The sequence below is a fragment of the Anabas testudineus genome, chromosome 18 (assembly GCF_900324465.2).
Source record: "Anabas testudineus chromosome 18, fAnaTes1.2, whole genome shotgun sequence".
Lineage (NCBI taxonomy): Eukaryota > Metazoa > Chordata > Actinopteri > Anabantiformes > Anabantidae > Anabas > Anabas testudineus.
Window position 1 is genome coordinate 26,431,967 of NC_046627.1, and position 17,346 is coordinate 26,449,312.

The 17,346-nt window shown below is 38.7% G+C and overlaps 1 protein-coding gene across 3 annotated transcripts in view; it reads left to right on the forward strand.

The window, feature by feature from the left end:
• The window catches only part of si:dkey-85k7.12 (up-regulator of cell proliferation), a 49,809-nt gene extending 33,622 nt beyond the window's left edge, over positions 1–16,187 (forward strand). The window contains exons 1-4 of one of the 3 annotated variants that reach the window (XM_026352754.1): positions 5,492–5,686; positions 7,401–7,574; positions 8,630–8,890; positions 10,792–16,186. In XM_026352754.1, coding sequence (XP_026208539.1) covers positions 7,508–7,574; positions 8,630–8,890; positions 10,792–15,464 — 5,001 coding nt within the window. In that variant the 5' untranslated portion in view covers positions 5,492–5,686; positions 7,401–7,507 and the 3' untranslated portion in view covers positions 15,465–16,186. Of the gene's footprint in view, positions 1–5,491; positions 5,687–7,400; positions 7,575–8,629; positions 8,891–10,791 lie in introns of those variants that run through there. The other 2 variants (XM_026352751.1, XM_026352753.1) reach the window with 2 other exon arrangements.
• Positions 16,188–17,346: the final 1,159 nt, after the last annotated feature.

The window sequence follows — 17,346 nt, forward strand, 5'->3', positions numbered from 1 at the left end:
CGGATCTGATTTCACTCTTAATTTCTAAATGACCTCAGTGATGTGTGTGAATCTTATTTGACTGACTGCAGTTTTCCAGTGTGCTAAAGTAAAATAAACCAAAGTCCAGCCTCAGCTGTGTGAACCACAGGGCTGCAGAGTGTTACAGGTGTGTGTGTCCACGTCCGTCCAGTCTGATTATTGTTAAACACACATGCTGTAGAGTCTCAGAGACGTTCCCAATCTACTGGACATGTCTCCCACCTCTCAGCTGTTTAGAAGACGACACACGTCTTCACTGCTACATCACATCAAGACGTGAGGCCAACACCACCTCCGTGTCCACAATACAACACAGTGTGAGGATGGGAAACGTTGGACCGCCTGTGTGACCTCATCGCTCTCTGAGGATAGGAGGCATCTTATGGTATCGAAGCCCTCATGTCTGTCCCACATGTGACTAAGTGGCTACATGTAAACACTGCTACATGTGAAGTGAGCTAACGTGTCATCATTTGTGTTCACTGTCTCAGTTCAGACGTCCTGAGCAGGAATCACCGCTGAGTCACCTGCACCATCAGGACATTAGTTAGCTGGAAATAGGCAAATGTGGCTTTTCTCAGTGCTCTTAGCCTCTGAACGTCACACATATCACGCAGCACAGATGGATCTTTTTCAAAACAAAGGTTTGTGCAGCTGTAAAAGCAACAAAATCACAACGTTAAAATATATTTTACAAAATAAAAAAGTGCTATTGATTGCAGGGGAGATGAATTTTGCTACAGTGACTATCCTGGTTAGGAATCATGATGCTACAGGATGCCCATATGATGATGGGCAACATGAGAACAGGACAAAGTAAAGAAGAAACTATAGAGTAACTTTCTGATGTGATGTGCATGTGTTTTATAAAGTGATGAGTGACGAGCACTTTTCCTCAGCACTGAATCTAAAACCTTGAGCTAACGGCCTTTTGTTCTTTGTCTTTTCTTGCAAACTGCACCTGTTGCCTTTGGTTGTCACAAAATAAGCTTTTCATTCATTCACTCAAAGAAAAGAAAGAAAATGAAAAACAACTTATATTTACAAATATTTTGTCTGTTTGATTCTTACACTTAAAAATGTACAGGTTAGATCCTCTTCCAGATGTTGTGTATCTGTGTCCTGTCACCCAGTTTGTTTGTTTGTTTGTTTTTTCTCACTCATCCGGTTTCCTCAGAGTGGACCACAGACTGCAGAGACTCTGACACTATGGCGCCATCCAGTGTTAGCTTAGAAAATAGACATGGAAAAAGAAGGGACCAAAGTAAATACCTTGTTTCTGTTTCCACCTCCAGTGGTGTCGCTGTAGCTGTGTTGTGGTGAAGTGAACTTCACAATCCTCTTCACAGCCTCCTCTTCCAGTGAGTACAAAAGGGTTCGTGTGGATCTGATCAGGCAGATCCTCCGTAGGACAAACACTGTGTCTAGAACCATGACCATGTCTTACACTTTCCTCTGAAGTTCAACCTCTCTTTAGATTCCTCTGATTCTGCTTTCTACGTTTAAGGCTGAGAGTCTTTTTCCAGTCTCCCATAGTCTCTTCCCAGCGTGCACCTGTTCATGCTCTACGCTCCATCGTCTGTTCCACAGCTTCTACTCATCCTCTGCAGCACGCCCCAGTCAGTTGTTCTGTGTTTTATCTTGTGCACATTTCCCTTTCAGTAGACTTACAAAATCTCTGACAGGAGCAGTCAGGTGCTGTATATCTCCACAATAGATTGCTAGCTTATTGAACCGACCCTTCAATGTGAGCAGAGCTGTGGATCAGCACTGACACAATGAAGTCAGGTGAGTGTGTGTGCAGGGTAGTTATGAGTGTCAGGGGTTTGGGTAGTCAGCAGGAAGGAACACCCCTATTTACCATGAGGATGCTTTTGTCTGTCTGACTCAGTTTCAAAGGCTCTGGTCAAGTTCTTTTTTTGGACTTGGTCCACTGCACATCATCTGCTTATCATCCACAGTCACAGGAAGTCCTGAAGAGATTTCACCAAACACTCAAAACCATGTTGAGAACGTACTGCACAGAGATCAGATTAGACTGTGATGATGGACTCCGCTTGCTTCTCTTTGCAGTTAGAGAAGTTACCCAGGATCCTCTAGATTTCAGAATGATTTGTCAAAAAAAGAAGCTACTCAATGTATGTATTTGTCCCAGTAGGCTGCATGTTCTTATTCAAATAATAAGCTTTACAAACAATCATTTACATTTACGAAAGATGGAAATTCAAGGACATGCCACTCAAAAAGAAAGAGTGGAAGAGAAGGTTTAACTATTAGCTGTAAGTCTGCGTCCATATTATCTACCGAGGGAGTTTAACTGTGTTATTGTCATTACGACTTATATTCCCCCATCAGCCACTCCTGAAGTAGCTTGTGACGTCATTAACTCAGTCACCGCTGACTCAAATTCAAATTCAAATTTTATTTGTCACATACACAGTCATACACAGTACAATATGCAGTGAAATGCTTAGGCGACTGCCTGTGACCTTAAAAAATGAAAGACTATTAAAGACTGTTTATAGGAAATAAATATAATAAAGAAGTAGAAGTAGATTAAACTGAGAATAATAATAAAAGAATAAAGAACAAAATATCTGTACAAGTAGAAGTAGATCTAACTAAGAACAAAATATCTGTACAAGAATAAAATATCTGTACAAGTAGAAGTAGATCTAACTAAGAACAAAATATCTGTACAAGAATAAAATATCTGTACAAGTAGAAGTAGATCTAACTAAGAACAAAATATCTGTACAAGAATAAAATATCTGTACAGTACAAATGTACAATATAAGAAAAATATGAGAAAAACATAAGAAAATAATAAAACCTGGGTGTACGTAGGTGTACAAGGTGACTTACAGAACCAGCATCCAAACGCCTTCATAATAATAACAGGAGACTTTAATCACACGTCTCTGGACACAACTCTTCCCACTTTTTACCAGTTTGTCAACTGCTCCACCAGAAACAATAAGACTTTGGATTTACTGGATGCAAACGTGAAGGATGCATACACCTCCACTGCTCTCCCTCCCTTAGGCAGATCTGACCACAACCTGGTGCTCCTCACCCCCGTCTACACTCCTATTGTTCAAAAGCAGACAGTGACCACGAGAACTGTAAGGAAGTGGTCTCAGGAAGCTATTGAGACTCTGCAGAGGTGTTTTGAAGCCACACACTGGAAAGTTTTCTGTGACCAACATGGAGACGACATCAATTCCATGACAGACAGCGTCACAGAGTACATTAACTTCTGTGTGGACAACATCATCCCAACCAGGACAGTGAGGTGCTTCTCGAACAACAAGCCCTGGATCACCAGCAACTTAAAGGAGCTGCTGAACAAGAAGAAGAAAGAGGGAGACAAGGACCAGGTGAAGTCTGTGCAGAGAGAGCTGAGGGTGAGACTGAGGCAGAGTAAGGACGCTTACAGAAGGAAGCTGGAGAACCAACTCCAGCAGAACAACATGAAGCATGTGTGGTCTGGAATGAAGAAGATCACTGGCTTCAAGGAGAAGGGGAACCAGGTGGAAGGGAACCTGGACAAGGCCAACGAGCTGAACCATTTGTTCAACAGGTTTACAGCACTACCGCCCTCCCTCTCCCCCTCCTCCACCTCCAGACACTCTGCTGCACCCTCCTCCTCCTCCTCCTCCTCCTCCTCCTCTGCTAGACTAACAGACAGAACAGTGTCCCCCCCCCCACACACACACATCCTACAATGAATATCAGAGATGGTCACACAACCACACCCATCACTGGAACTCTTACAGACAAAATACTCCCACCGTCATGTTTGATTTCTCCCATGCCTTTAACACCATCCAGCCTGTCCTGCTGAGAGAGAAGCTCCTGAAGATGCAGGTAGACTCCTCCACAGCCTCCTGGATCACTGACTACCTGACAGACAGACCACAGTTTGTACGACTGCAGGGATGCGAGTCTGAGCGGGTGGTCAGTAGCACAGGAGCACCTCAGGGGACTGTCCTCTCACCTTTCCTTTTCACCCTGTACACCTCAGACTTTCAGTACAACACTGAGTCCTGCCATCTGCAGAAGTTCTCAGATGACTCTGCAGTGGTTGGATGTATCAGCGGTGAGGAGGAGACAGAGTACAGAGGTCTGGTGGACAGTTTTGTGGAGTGGTGTGGAAACAACCATCTGACCTTGAATGTAAGCAAGACCAAGGAGATGGTTGTGGACTTCAGGAGGAAGAAAACTGGCTTTGACACTGTGTCCATTCTGGGTGAGAAGGTGGAGGTGGTGGAGAGGTACAAATACCTGGGTGTTCACCTGGACAAAAGACTGGACTGGAAGTTCAACACAGAGTCTGTATACAGAAAGGGACAGAGTAGACTCTACTTCCTGAGGAAGCTCAGGTCCTTTAATGTGTGCAACAAGATGCTGCAGATCTTCTACCAGTCTGTTGTAGCCAGTGCGATATTCTTTGCTGTCGTCTGCTGGGGCAGCAGCATAAAACACTAAGAAACTGAATAAGCTGATCAGGAAAGCTGGCTCGGTGCTGGGGGCTTCTCTGGAACCTTTAGAGCAGGTGGTGGAGAGGAGGATGCTGCACAAACTCCTGAGCATCATGGAGAACAGCTCACATCCTCTTCACAGCGCACTTGTCAAACAGCGGAGCAGATTTAGTCAGAGACTTCTCCAGCTCCGACAAGGAAAGGTACAGGAAGTCATTTGTGCCAACAGCCATCAGCCTGTACAATGTTCACAGAGAGTCAGTGTCCATGCTGATGGTTTAACAATATGTACAGTGTGTTTTGTTATTATTGTCTATACTGTGTGTTATTCTTGTACTGTGTTTTGTGTATTGTCGATTTTGTTATCTATCTATCTATCTATCTATCTATCTATCTATCTATCTATCTATCTATCTATCTATCTATCTATCTATCTATCTATCTATCTATCTATCTATCTATCTATCTATCTAAACACAGTGACTTTATGTCAGGTCCTGCTTACAACTATACATTTGTGTTGTGTGTTTTCTTCTAGATTACTTTTGTGTTAGGGCTTTAGTACTTAAATATGATACTCAACAAATGATGCTGCACAGACACGTTTGTCCTTACTGTCAGCAGAAACTGCTTAATAATTAGTTGTATATTTTATGCTTAAGCCCAAAAAAACTGCATCTAAAGTTGTATAAAGTTAAAACAATCCAGAAATAATTCCATACATTATATTTATAAGAAACAACTGTGGTATATGGAGTGGTAAAGTTTTGAAATAAGCATTCATTTCACACATTTTAATAGAAACCAGGTGATTTCTGGACTGACTCCTCCCAACCCACCGTGTGACTTCTACACCTGGAGGCCGCCCTCTAAAAGTCCTGAGAAGTCCCTCCCACTCTCTCTCCTTCTGCTTCAACACTCTACCTGCAATAAATTCAATCGTGTAAGCTAAGCTTTTTTTTGTAGTTATCTCTGTTGCCTCCCTTGAGGCGGGGTCATAACAGAAAGTAAAAGTGGCTTCACACAGCACAATAAAAGGTGTGCAGAGGAGGGACGACAGTGGCATAGGTGTTGAACTGTGACCTTTTGTCTACAGTAACAAGAAAATACAGCAGCATAGCTAAACTTCTGGATGAAAAAATGTAATATTGTCAAGGCCAAACCTCTGTAAAGGTCTAAAGGTGAGTTATTCTACAATTTAATTTTTCCAGTGATTGATTCTAAACATTTTGATTTTATTTTGTTGAAATTTCAACTTTAATCTTCACATGAAAAATAGGAAAAATCTTGAGATCAGTCACAAGTTAGTGACTTTTCACCATGTATTACTTTTATTAAAACAGTTTGAACTGTACAAAGGAGGGATATGTCTGTGTCTTTTTGACAGCGCTCAGTCACTTCCAGTCAGTCGAATCAGTCTTTTCTGTCTGTTTGTTTTCTGGTGGGTTTAATTTTAGTGTAGCCTTCTTATCGGTCATCCGAAATAATAAAGTATTGACAGTGTGACAATACAACAGATGGTCATGCAGTGCCAATCTGGGATAACTCACGTTGTGAGTGGATGTGCACAGACAAAAACTCACAGCAAATGTTTGGAGAGCAGAGTCGAGGCACTGCAACAGTCCTGATGTTCAGTTGAGTTAAGAGCTGTTAGTGGTCATCTGGTCGTTAGGTAGGCTGAGCACCAGTAAAGTCAGTTAAAATGTAATATTTTAAATAATATTCTACTCAACTTTTATTGTATGCAAATAGAAGAAACTCAATGTAGGTATTTGTCCCAGTAGGCTGCATGTTTTCATTCAAATAATTGGCTTTATACACATAATTTAATAGATCAGACAGAATTTCTTTTTTTTAAATATCTACTTTTCTATGAAGTCTGTCTTTTAATCCAGAATGGTAATTGTTTAAATAATAGATTAAATTCAGAGTCATTGTAAAGTTTATGGTAAATGATTGTCACTTAAATACTTAAATAGTATGCTATAAGTAAAACTGTATATGGTAATAATAATAATAATAATAATAATAATAATAATAATAATAATAATAATAATAATAATAATAATAATAATAATAATAATAATAATAATAATAATATTGTATATAATTGTTCATAAATAACTGGTAAGAAGTAAACATACAACACAAGCATCCATTCAATGCAATGAAAAGAATCTTTAACCAAAGAAATAACACAGGTCTGTTATGGACTGTAAATTAATGAGCTACCAATCTTAAACAAACATGCAATATTAGTTTGTACTGAGTCAATAAAGATGACAGGGAAACACAGAGAGAAAACACTGGAAGAAATGTAGAGAAACACTGTGCTGCAATACAGAGAAATAACTGGTGTCAAGCTGTAGCAGACATCTACTATTCTCAGGATGCATGGGGAGCTATCTGCTCTCCTCTGTACAATGAATACTAACGTCCCTTTTTTCAGTCACTTTTGTGCCAAAAGCTTATACAGTACAGTGCCTATAAAAACTATGCTCCACTAGTGGAGATTTTCACCCTATATTTCCTTATAACATTAAATCATGGTTGAGTTAATTTGGCTTTCTTGACAGAAAATGTCTAAAAGACACCTCTTTAATACCGAGGTGAAAACAAATCTAATTAATAGAAAGAATTTAGGTTATTGAGTTGGTTTATTGCTTCTGCAAATGTATATTTTCCTCATTCAACAATGGACTGTGAGTGATGAAGATTCGTTTGTTGAACTTCACTATGAGGAAGTAGACGACCCCATTTTAGCGAAAAGGTCTGATTGCAATGCTGACTGTAAAGAGACTGGTGTCAGTGACAAAGGTCAGTGTTTCAGTCTGTAAGTGACTTTAAGTAAACTCATTATTATCATAACCATTCTTACTGCTGTTCTTTTCACAGTGAGGAGAACCGTCTATAATAACAGCGAGTCAGCATCTCTGCACTTGAACACTCCTGCTGGTGAAGTGGAGGACTGCATTGTCACTTACTGCAGCAAGGGAGAAATTATGCCAAGAAAAAAGGGCCGAATGAAAAAAGCAGAACAAACTAAGAATGAAAGATCTGCACAGAAAAGTAAGTAAAAGAAAAAAAAAGTGGAAAATGTGAATAGTTTGGATCAATGCAAACACAAACTTCAATGTAAATCTAACAAACAGAAGTCCATTAATTTAAGCTTAAACTCACATTCCACCCACAGAACAGATTAGAAGTGATTTTTTTTTTTTTTTGAGATCATCTCTGGACTGGGCAATGACAGAATCTGTCAGTTTTTTTGATAAAGACAAACGCAACAATAACTTATGCAGATCAACAAATAACTGCATTGAACTTCTAAAGATAATATTTTACCAATTCAACAAGTTAACACTAACATCAAAATGTTGGTGGAACTGTGGTGAAAGAAATTTTCATTTTTTACTAAAGATTTTGGTGAATGTATAGTATAGTGAACCTGAAAAAAATTATCTTTTTATTTTTGGTGTATAATTGGTAACATTTAATAAAATGCTAACAGAAACATTTTTAAGAATATGTATTTGCTGAAAAATATTGAAAATAGCAAATTAATTTAAAATTGTATCTTAACAAAATATAGAGTCTTACTATATACTAAATTTGAAAGAAGAGTGGTCCAGTCGTAAATAAAGCTACAGTATGAACTTATCATTCTTTTTAGGAGAGGTTTTCTCCATAACTTAATGTCTCAAAACCTCTCAGGGCAGCACTCGCAGTAATGTCATTTTTGGGAAAACTTGCAGAAAGAGGGAGACAGAGAGGAGGATGTATATGTGTATGTACATATACATGTTTATGTATAAGTACAGTATGTGCTTACACATATAAAACATATTCATAACTACTGTATACATTTCTTTGCATAACTGACTGGGAGAGATGCCTCAGTGAAGTTGAGTTGAGTTCAGCACATTTCCTGTGCTTGAGTTGGCACAGCCGGCACATCATTATGTAATTTCTACATGACATCCTAACAGCAGCCTTCTGTGAGCAACCAGATTACACCTGCTTTTCAAGGGTATTAAATGTAGATGTTGTCTCAGCTCAAACAAGTCACTTTCAGGCTTGATAAATCACATTGTGTGTCCTATCCATTTTTAATATTCTCACAGATCCAGTCCCTCCTGTGCAGATCACAGTCTCTGATGTCAGCAGTGAGTCCCTGTCTCTGCACTGGGACACTCCTGCTGGTGAAGTGGAGAACTACACTGTGACCTGTTGTAGTGAAGGAGAAACTGTGCAGGAGCTGACAACAGACACAAACAGTCTGACTGTTAGCAGCCTGAAGCCAGGGGTGTGTTACTCTCTCTGGGTTACTACACAGCTGAAGAATGGAAGAAGAAGCAAATCTACTGAAACATCTGTTCAAACAAGTAAGTGACAGAAAAAAACAACATTTCAAAAATATGTGTTTTTCTATAAAGTCTGTCTTTTAATCCAGAATGGTAGTTGTTGTAGAGTCATTGTAAAGCTTATGGTAAATGATTGTCACTTAAATAGTATGCTATAAGTAAAACTGTATATGGTAATAATAATAATAATAATAATAATAATAATAATAATAATAATAATAATAATAATAATAATAATAATAATATTGTATATAATTGTATATAAATAACTGGTAAGAAGTAAACATACAACACAGGCATCCATTCAATGCAATGAAAAGAATCTTTAACCAAAGAAATAACACAGGTCTGTTATGGACTGTAAATTAATGAGCTACCAATCTTAAACAAACATGCAATGTTAGTTTGTACTGAGTCAATAAAGATGACAGGGAAACACAGAGAGAAAACACTGGAGGAAAGGTGCTGAAACACTGTGCTGCAATACAGAGAAATAACTGGTGTCAAGCTGTAGCAGACATCTACTATTCTCAGGATGCATGGGGAGCTATCTGCTCTCCTCTGTACAATGAATACTAACGTCCCTTTTTTCAGTCACTTTTCTGTCAAGAAAACTTATACAGTACAGTGCCTATAAAAACTATGCTCCCCTAGTGGAGATTTTCACCCTATATTTCCTTATACCAACATAATCATGGTTGACTTAATATGGCTATCTTGACAGAAAATGTCTAAAAGACACCTTTTTAATACCAAGGTGAAAACAAATATCCACAAAATAATCTATTACATTTTAAGGCATTAATTACCAATATAAAACTAAATATAAGTCATTGCATATGATGATTGCATCACTTTGTCTACAGAGTTTTATTATTAGTGGTAACTTTAACTGGTCTGTACTGTAATGGAGTAAAGTCTCTTAGATATGTTCTAACTATGGCTGTCAAGCTATTAAAAAAAATGATATTCTTAATTTCATGCTGTGTGATTAATTAATATAAATTACCTCCATAGACACATTTATGTTGTGAAATTGTTCTAGTATAATAACATTAGGGTTGGACCTGTGGGTTTGTTGCTAAATTCTTTGAAATTAGATGATATTTCAGGCTTTAAGTACTATGATGACATGAAAACTCCATTTATAGGGGTGAGCAATGTCTTCTTATCTGTCACTATGCTACAAAACCACTGTGGCTGGGTTAGAATTCAATGATTTCGGTTAATTAATTTAACTGTAATTAATTCCTAAAATTAAAAATGCTGTGAAGACCTATTTTCAGCAGGTAGGGGCTGAATAAGAACTAAGAACATTTACTATGTAATAATGTTATGTTACTGTACATTTGAACTACATCTCAAATGTAATGACTGTCATTTTTACCCCACTGGAGTACATCTGTTTGCCAGCTACAGTTGCTGTAACATGATCTCCTGATCTCTAGAAATGATCTCCTGTGGTTCTCTGTGGATCACTTGATGTTGATCAGTCTTTGGCTGAACGTGCTCCTCTGTCCAGCCAACACACTGTGCAGTGGGTGGGAGGGATTGTCCAGGATTGAGAGGAGTTTGGACAGCATCCTCCTCTCAGCTACAACATGTAGAGGGTCCAGCTCCACCCCCAGAACAGAGCCAGCCCTCCTGATCAGTTTGTTCAGTCTGTTAGTGTCTGACACCTTCATGTTGCTGCCCCAGCAGACCACAGGATAAACGACGACACTGGAACCACAGACTCATAAAACATCAACCAACATCATTGTGCTGCAGATGTTGAAGGACCTGAGTCTCCTCAGAAAGTACATCCAGCTCTGAGCCTTTTGGTACAATGCTGCTGAGTTCTTTAATGTTTTCTTATCACTGTGCAGAAGAGTCTAATTTGACTGACTGGTTTGTAATAACAAGAATCTTTACTTTTACAGAGACACAATTGGAGAGCTTATTGGAGGATCTGCGGTTGAAGCAGCACTACACAGAGAAGCTGTCACTCAGCAAAGTACTTCAGATTTATGACAAGACCGTGAGTGATGAACCTGCCAAGTGTAAATCAGATCTTCCATGGTGTTTCTTAAAAGAAGTGATGATGGTTAATGTGACAGCTAGAAATGTGAAACATACATCAGTATATGAATCAAACCTTGTTGCTGTGAAAGGAACTTCAGAGTTTGATTTTGATAATCTGCCTGACTGTTCAAACTCAGGTGACATGCTAAACCCCCTCGACATAATCACTGCTCTCTTTCTGTGTTCTGATGGGTTTGTACAACAGGAAATGACACTCAAAATGTCCATGTGTCAGTTTTCTGTCCCTCTGCTGCTTCCTAATTGTGACAGACAGCAGTGCACACTCATGCTGTGGGCCATGAGAGACATTGTTAAAAAGTACAGACCTCAGTCACTTTCAGAGTCCAAAGGTTTTGTAGAGGACAGAATTGTTCTCTCTGAACTTCCAATGATCTCTTTTGTGAGACTGGGTGAGTGCTCCTTGTCCAAGTCAGAAATCCTCAATAAGCTTCTGAGCAATTCTCAGCAGTACCACGACACATTTGTTCACCACAACATGGAGTGTGGTGACTGTCCAAGAAGAATATCCACTGGTTTGGTGGAAATGACTTGGTACCTTCCTTGTGGAAACAAAAAAATTGATGTTTTCAGTGAGCCAGTAGCTGTGGCCAACCTTCGTGGAGACATTGCTTCATTCGAAACACAATATTCCTTTTTGTGTCAGACATCTGCAGCTGTTTTTGTGTTTTTTGACAATTTGGACTCTGAATGCAGGCTGCTAACCAAACACAAGGCAAATATCTTCTTGGTGGGTAACCAGGAAAGTAAACAATTTAGTATGGATACTCTAAAACAGGTAGCTACAAAGTTTGGATTGACGAAAAATATCATCATCAAGACTCAGCAGAAAAATGATGCAGAGTTTGTCAAAGATTTACGGAAAACAGTGAGCAATGTGGTAGCAAACTCAAAGATGAAGATGACAGTAGCAGAGATGACTGACATTGCTCATGAACTAGGAATCTCAGTTGATGAAGACTGTCCAGAGTGTCAGACTGCCAGGAAAAGTGCAGATGCCATCACCACAGAAATTCAAGACATCATCAAATACAAAGAAGCTCAGCTTCCACTGCAAGGTCCAATATGGAAGGAACTGACAAGCTTAGAGAAGGAAGAATTTCGACTTCGAAAAGTGGGGTCTGAAAATATAGAAATGTACAAAAGTAAACTTCAGAAAGAAAAAGAAAAACTTCGGGACAAACAGAACTCTTACGACATGTCAAATGCAATGACATGTTTCATTAAAGCAATATCAAGCCCAGGAATAGAGAGATGTTATTTCCTGAAATGGATGAGAATGAACCTCGATAACCTGTCTCGAGAAAAACTGTCTGGCCTCAGGGAGCTGTACAAACAGAAATGCAATAATTCAGAGAACAAAGAGGAGATTAAAGACATTGACAAACAACTTTCCAACAGCTCACTGGGAACTGAACACTTCTTCCGTGAAATGGGTCAGATCTATGAAGCTTCAGTTTCTCTTCCAGAAACAGACCCTTCACGTCAACAGCTACAGCATCTTCCCAAACTCTGTGCACAGCTACTGCTTGATGGATTTCCTCTTGAGCTTGTGGATGGAGATGCATCCAACATACCTCTCAGATGGGTGAGTGATGTTCTCTCTCAGCTCAATGACTTGGTTTCTCCAAATAACAAGATACTGGTCGTCACAGTTCTTGGAGTTCAGAGCACAGGAAAGTCCACTCTGCTCAACACCATGTTTGGAGTGCAGTTTGCAGTCAGCAGCGGTCGATGCACTCGAGGTGCTTTTATGTTGCTCATCAGAATCGATGAAGATGTGAAAAAAGTCCTCAACTGTGACTTCATGGTGATCATTGACACTGAGGGCTTGAAGTCACCAGAACTTGCACAACTGGACGACAGCCACGAACATGACAATGAGCTGGCAACACTGGTCGTGGGTTTGAGTGATATCACCATTATCAACATTGCCATGGAGAATTCAACAGAAATGAAGGACATCCTACAGATAGTTGTGCACGCTTTCCTCAGGATGAAAGAGGTGGGCAAGAAACCTAAATGTCAGTTTGTTCACCAGAATGTTTCTGATGTTTCAGCCCATGACAAGAACTTAAGAGACAGGAAACTGCTCTTGCAGCAGTTAAACGAGATGACCCAGGCAGCAGCCAGGATGGAAAAGAAAGAGGAGTACAAGAGCTTCACTGATGTGATGGAGTACAATCCAGACACTGGGAACTGGTACATTCCTGGACTCTGGAATGGAAACCCACCAATGGCACCAGTCAATGCAGGCTACAGTGAGGCTGTATATGAACTCAAGAAAAACATAATCCAACTACTGGGAAAATGTCAGTCATCTGGTAACAATATATTGGAGTTTACAGATTGGATGAGAAGCCTGTGGACTGCAGTAAAACATGAAAACTTCATCTTCAGCTTCAGAAACAGTCTAGTAGCTGATGCGTACATGAGACTGTGCACAGAATTCAACCAATGGGAATGGGAATTCAAAAAGGAAATGTACAAATGGGTAACAAAAGCTGAAACAAGAATTTCAAATTTTGGTACAGTTGCTGTAAAATCTGACGTATCTGGCTTGAAAGAACTTCTAAACAGTTTGAAAACTGAAGCCTCCATAGTGCTGACTGACTGGGAGACAAAGCTTCTTGACAATCTGACACAGTACTTTGAGCAAACAGAGGGTCATGTCCATCTGGTTGAAGGATACAGAGAGGAATTCTCAAACAGTGCTAAGAGCCTTCGACGGGAAATGGAAAACTCTGTAGTTAATCAACTCACAGCAGCAGTAGAAATCAAACAGGGGTTGAGAGAACTTGATAAAATCAAGGAGAACCACACAAAAGAAATTGAAAGGGCTGTGTGTGCACTGATTGATGAATGTCGAAAGACAAATGTCCAAATGACAGATGAAGAGCTGGATAAAGGATTTGATAAGATGTGGAATGAAACAGTGAGAAAACTGACATTTTCCAAACCAAAGACAATAAATGTCTTCAACAGTGTAACATACTACCTGAGACAAAACCTGACACGTAAGGGGAGTCATGCATGTGATTTGTTGAGTCAAAAAAGGTTGGAAGATTGTGGAGTCGAACCTTTCAAATATAAAGCTGAAGGATACTACAAGAAATTTAGAAACGAACTGAGCAAGTGGATGTACAATCAAGATCACACAAAGATGGTACAAAAACTGGCTTACAGCATCATAGATGCTTGCACACATGTTGTGACTGAAAAAATGGAAAGAAAAACAAATTACCATGAAACTTACATCCAGGAGATTCTGCACATGATTGATGAGAAGCTGCAAAACAATCAGGATGTTGAAACAGACATCAAGTTTGAAGTTTCTCTGAAGCAGCACATCTGTGGATTTGCAGCCAGAGACTTTCAGCAACTGCATGAAGATTTCCTCCAAGTGAATGATCCCTACAGATGTCTGAATCAAAACAAGGACAAGTTTCGTGTTGATTTCAAAGATGTGTTTCATGAACGAGACCAGTGCCAGAAGAAGGCAGAAGAATTCACCAACCAATGTTTGAAGCCTGCAGTCGAAGACTTTGTCAACCGTTCTCTGGGTCCTGATATCATTGATGAAATGCTGACGATGCAGAAGTTCAACACTCGTATGTTCTTCCAGTATTCAGTTCTTCTAGATCTGCTTTCACAAAATGACTTTCAAAAGTATTTGAGGTATATTTGCTCATATGAGAATTATTTAAAGTGCTGGATACGGGACCAAATAGTGACTCACTTTTCAGATGGCTCTAAGACACTGGAATTTGAGAATAAGCATCTTGACTCAAGAATCAACAGCATAAATGATGCCATCAACAAGGCCAAAGTGAAAAAGAGTGGAAACCTGAAGACGTTTGTTACAGATATCTGCAAAGAACTTGGTGATAAACTGGTCATTTCCCAGGATGCTCTTGGTGCTTTCATGATCCTGAACAATGCTGATGAGGAACAGTTTGCTCACTGGTTGACAGAGTGTGTGAAGGACATGGCACAAACTCTTAGAGAGGAGTTTCAAACATCAAACATTGAAGTGAAACTAAGACTCCTCCATGTGAAGCCCCAGAATGAGCTTTTCACCAGACTGATAGGATGTGGTAAACAGTGTCCATTCTGCAAATCACCCTGTGAGGCAGGAGGAAAAGGACATACTGAGCACTTTACTTCACTACATCGACCACTGGGTTTGGGTAGATGCACGTGGGACAGGACCAATAAGCTGGTCACTGACATATGCTCATCCCTTGTGAACAGTGAAACAATATTTTGTTGTGATGCCACAAATAATAAAAGTCATTCTTACAAGTGTTACCATGAAATTTTCCCAGACTGGAAAATTCCTCCAGATGTGAGTCTACAGGCATCAGACTACTGGAAATATGTGATGACAAAGTTCAACAATGACTTTGCCAAAGCATATGGAGCAGATCCTGCTGATATTCCTGATACTTGGAACAATATTGAACCTAAACAGGCAGAAGAGAGTCTCAGAGAGTCATTTAACATCAAGTGAGAAACTATATGCCAGTTTATTACAGATCTACACACCCTCCTTATTAGATTAGTTCACTTTCCCTTGTAAATATTTTAAGCTTATTTCAGGTTATTGTTCCTACACAGAGATATTCCACTTCAACTTAAAAAGAAACACAGCTATGTTATATTATTATTATAGGATCAAATAAATTACAATATATGATAAATTACTTGAAATCATAAATGTTTGTTTTTGTCTCTGTGAATGTAAATTCAGTGTGTTACAAGAATATTCAATTTATATATCAGCAGGTAAAATATACTTGACTTGATTATAATATGTGATGGTTTCAGTTTAAATCTTCATTTAGCATGAGAAGTCAGTCTGAATGTAACAATGTTGACATGTACTGTATACATGAAAGAGAAATTGTTGTAATCAAATTGTGATCTTTATTATTATCTGAATTGAGTCTGTTATTTCTGTAAGTATCTAATTCATTCAAAAACATTTACATGTTTAAAGAAAAGCCCCTCCTTCCATATGTGCTATAATCAGCCTGTAGCTACACTGTACTAACTGCTCTTAACTCACTAAATAAAATAAACCTAATTAACTGTGAATGTGTTTAATCTTTTCCAAATCAGAATCACTGCATATAGTTTATTCACTTCACTCACATCAAGTCTCAGGTTTCTGAGTTTGACAAAGAAAAAACAAGACAACAGGTGAAACTTCAGCTGCAGCTTTAGTTTTATGAGTGTGGATGTGAACCTGTTCAGAACAAAGTGTCAAAACAAAGCTTGATGTTGTATTTAATATTTTGTATGGTTTGTTAATAGGCTTTTGATGTATGATATACATATGTAATGTATGTTTATTACACAATTTGTACGTTGTAATTTGTCTATTTGTAGTATAAGTATTTTAAATCAGATTAGATCTGTGTATATCATTTACAGAATAAGGTAACATCACATCTCAGAAACAAGGTACATTTAACCATATAGTAAAATCTGTAGATGAATTTTCCCACCTAGATTTTTTCTCTGGTGCGTTAAGGTGATTCTCTTTTAGTAGTAGTACATTTTCTGGCAATATTACAAATTATCAACAAAAAAAAAATGTTTTTTTTTTCAGTAGCTTTTGAATTTCTGTCATTTATTAAGAGTCCATATTTGAAAAATTTGTTTCTGTTTTGAGTTCAATTTAGATCCTTTATTTAATTGACTGCTTAATCAAATTATCTTTTTAATAAAACATAAATAGGAAATCCACAAATGTTCTACAATTCTCACTTACTCCATAGAGTGTTACTGTACTATAAACAGAGAGTAAAGTGTCTTCCTGGAATCATATAAGCCCCTGGATAAAAGTGTGATACTAATTTGACATATCCACCAGGTACAGCAACACATACACCAACAACATTGCTTTTACACTCAAATAGATGAAGTAGAGTTGAAGAGTTGTGAAAACTATACAGTCGTGTAAATATCTGTCTCCTAAGAACAATCTGTGTAACGTTTGAGTAGTAATAAACTCTGAATAGATGCTAGACACAGCAGGCAAGTTTTATGTAGTTTATTGCATTAAAGAAAACTAGGGGGGGACGTGTGGAGTGTGATAAAGCTGAAGGATGGACGGGATGTTTTTCTGTAGGCGCAGTGGGTTTTGGTGAGAACAGTCCAGAAAGACAGTAGAAAAACAGTAGAACCAGAGAGAAACACAGTAGAAAAACAGTAGAACCAGAGAGAAACACAGTAGAAAAACAGTAGAACCAGAAAGAAACACAGTAGAAAAACAGTAGAACCAGAAAGACAGTAGAAAAACAGTAGAACCAGAAAGACAGTAGAAAAACAGTAGAACCAGAAAGACAGTAGAAAAACAGTAGAACCAGAAAGACAGTAGAAAAACA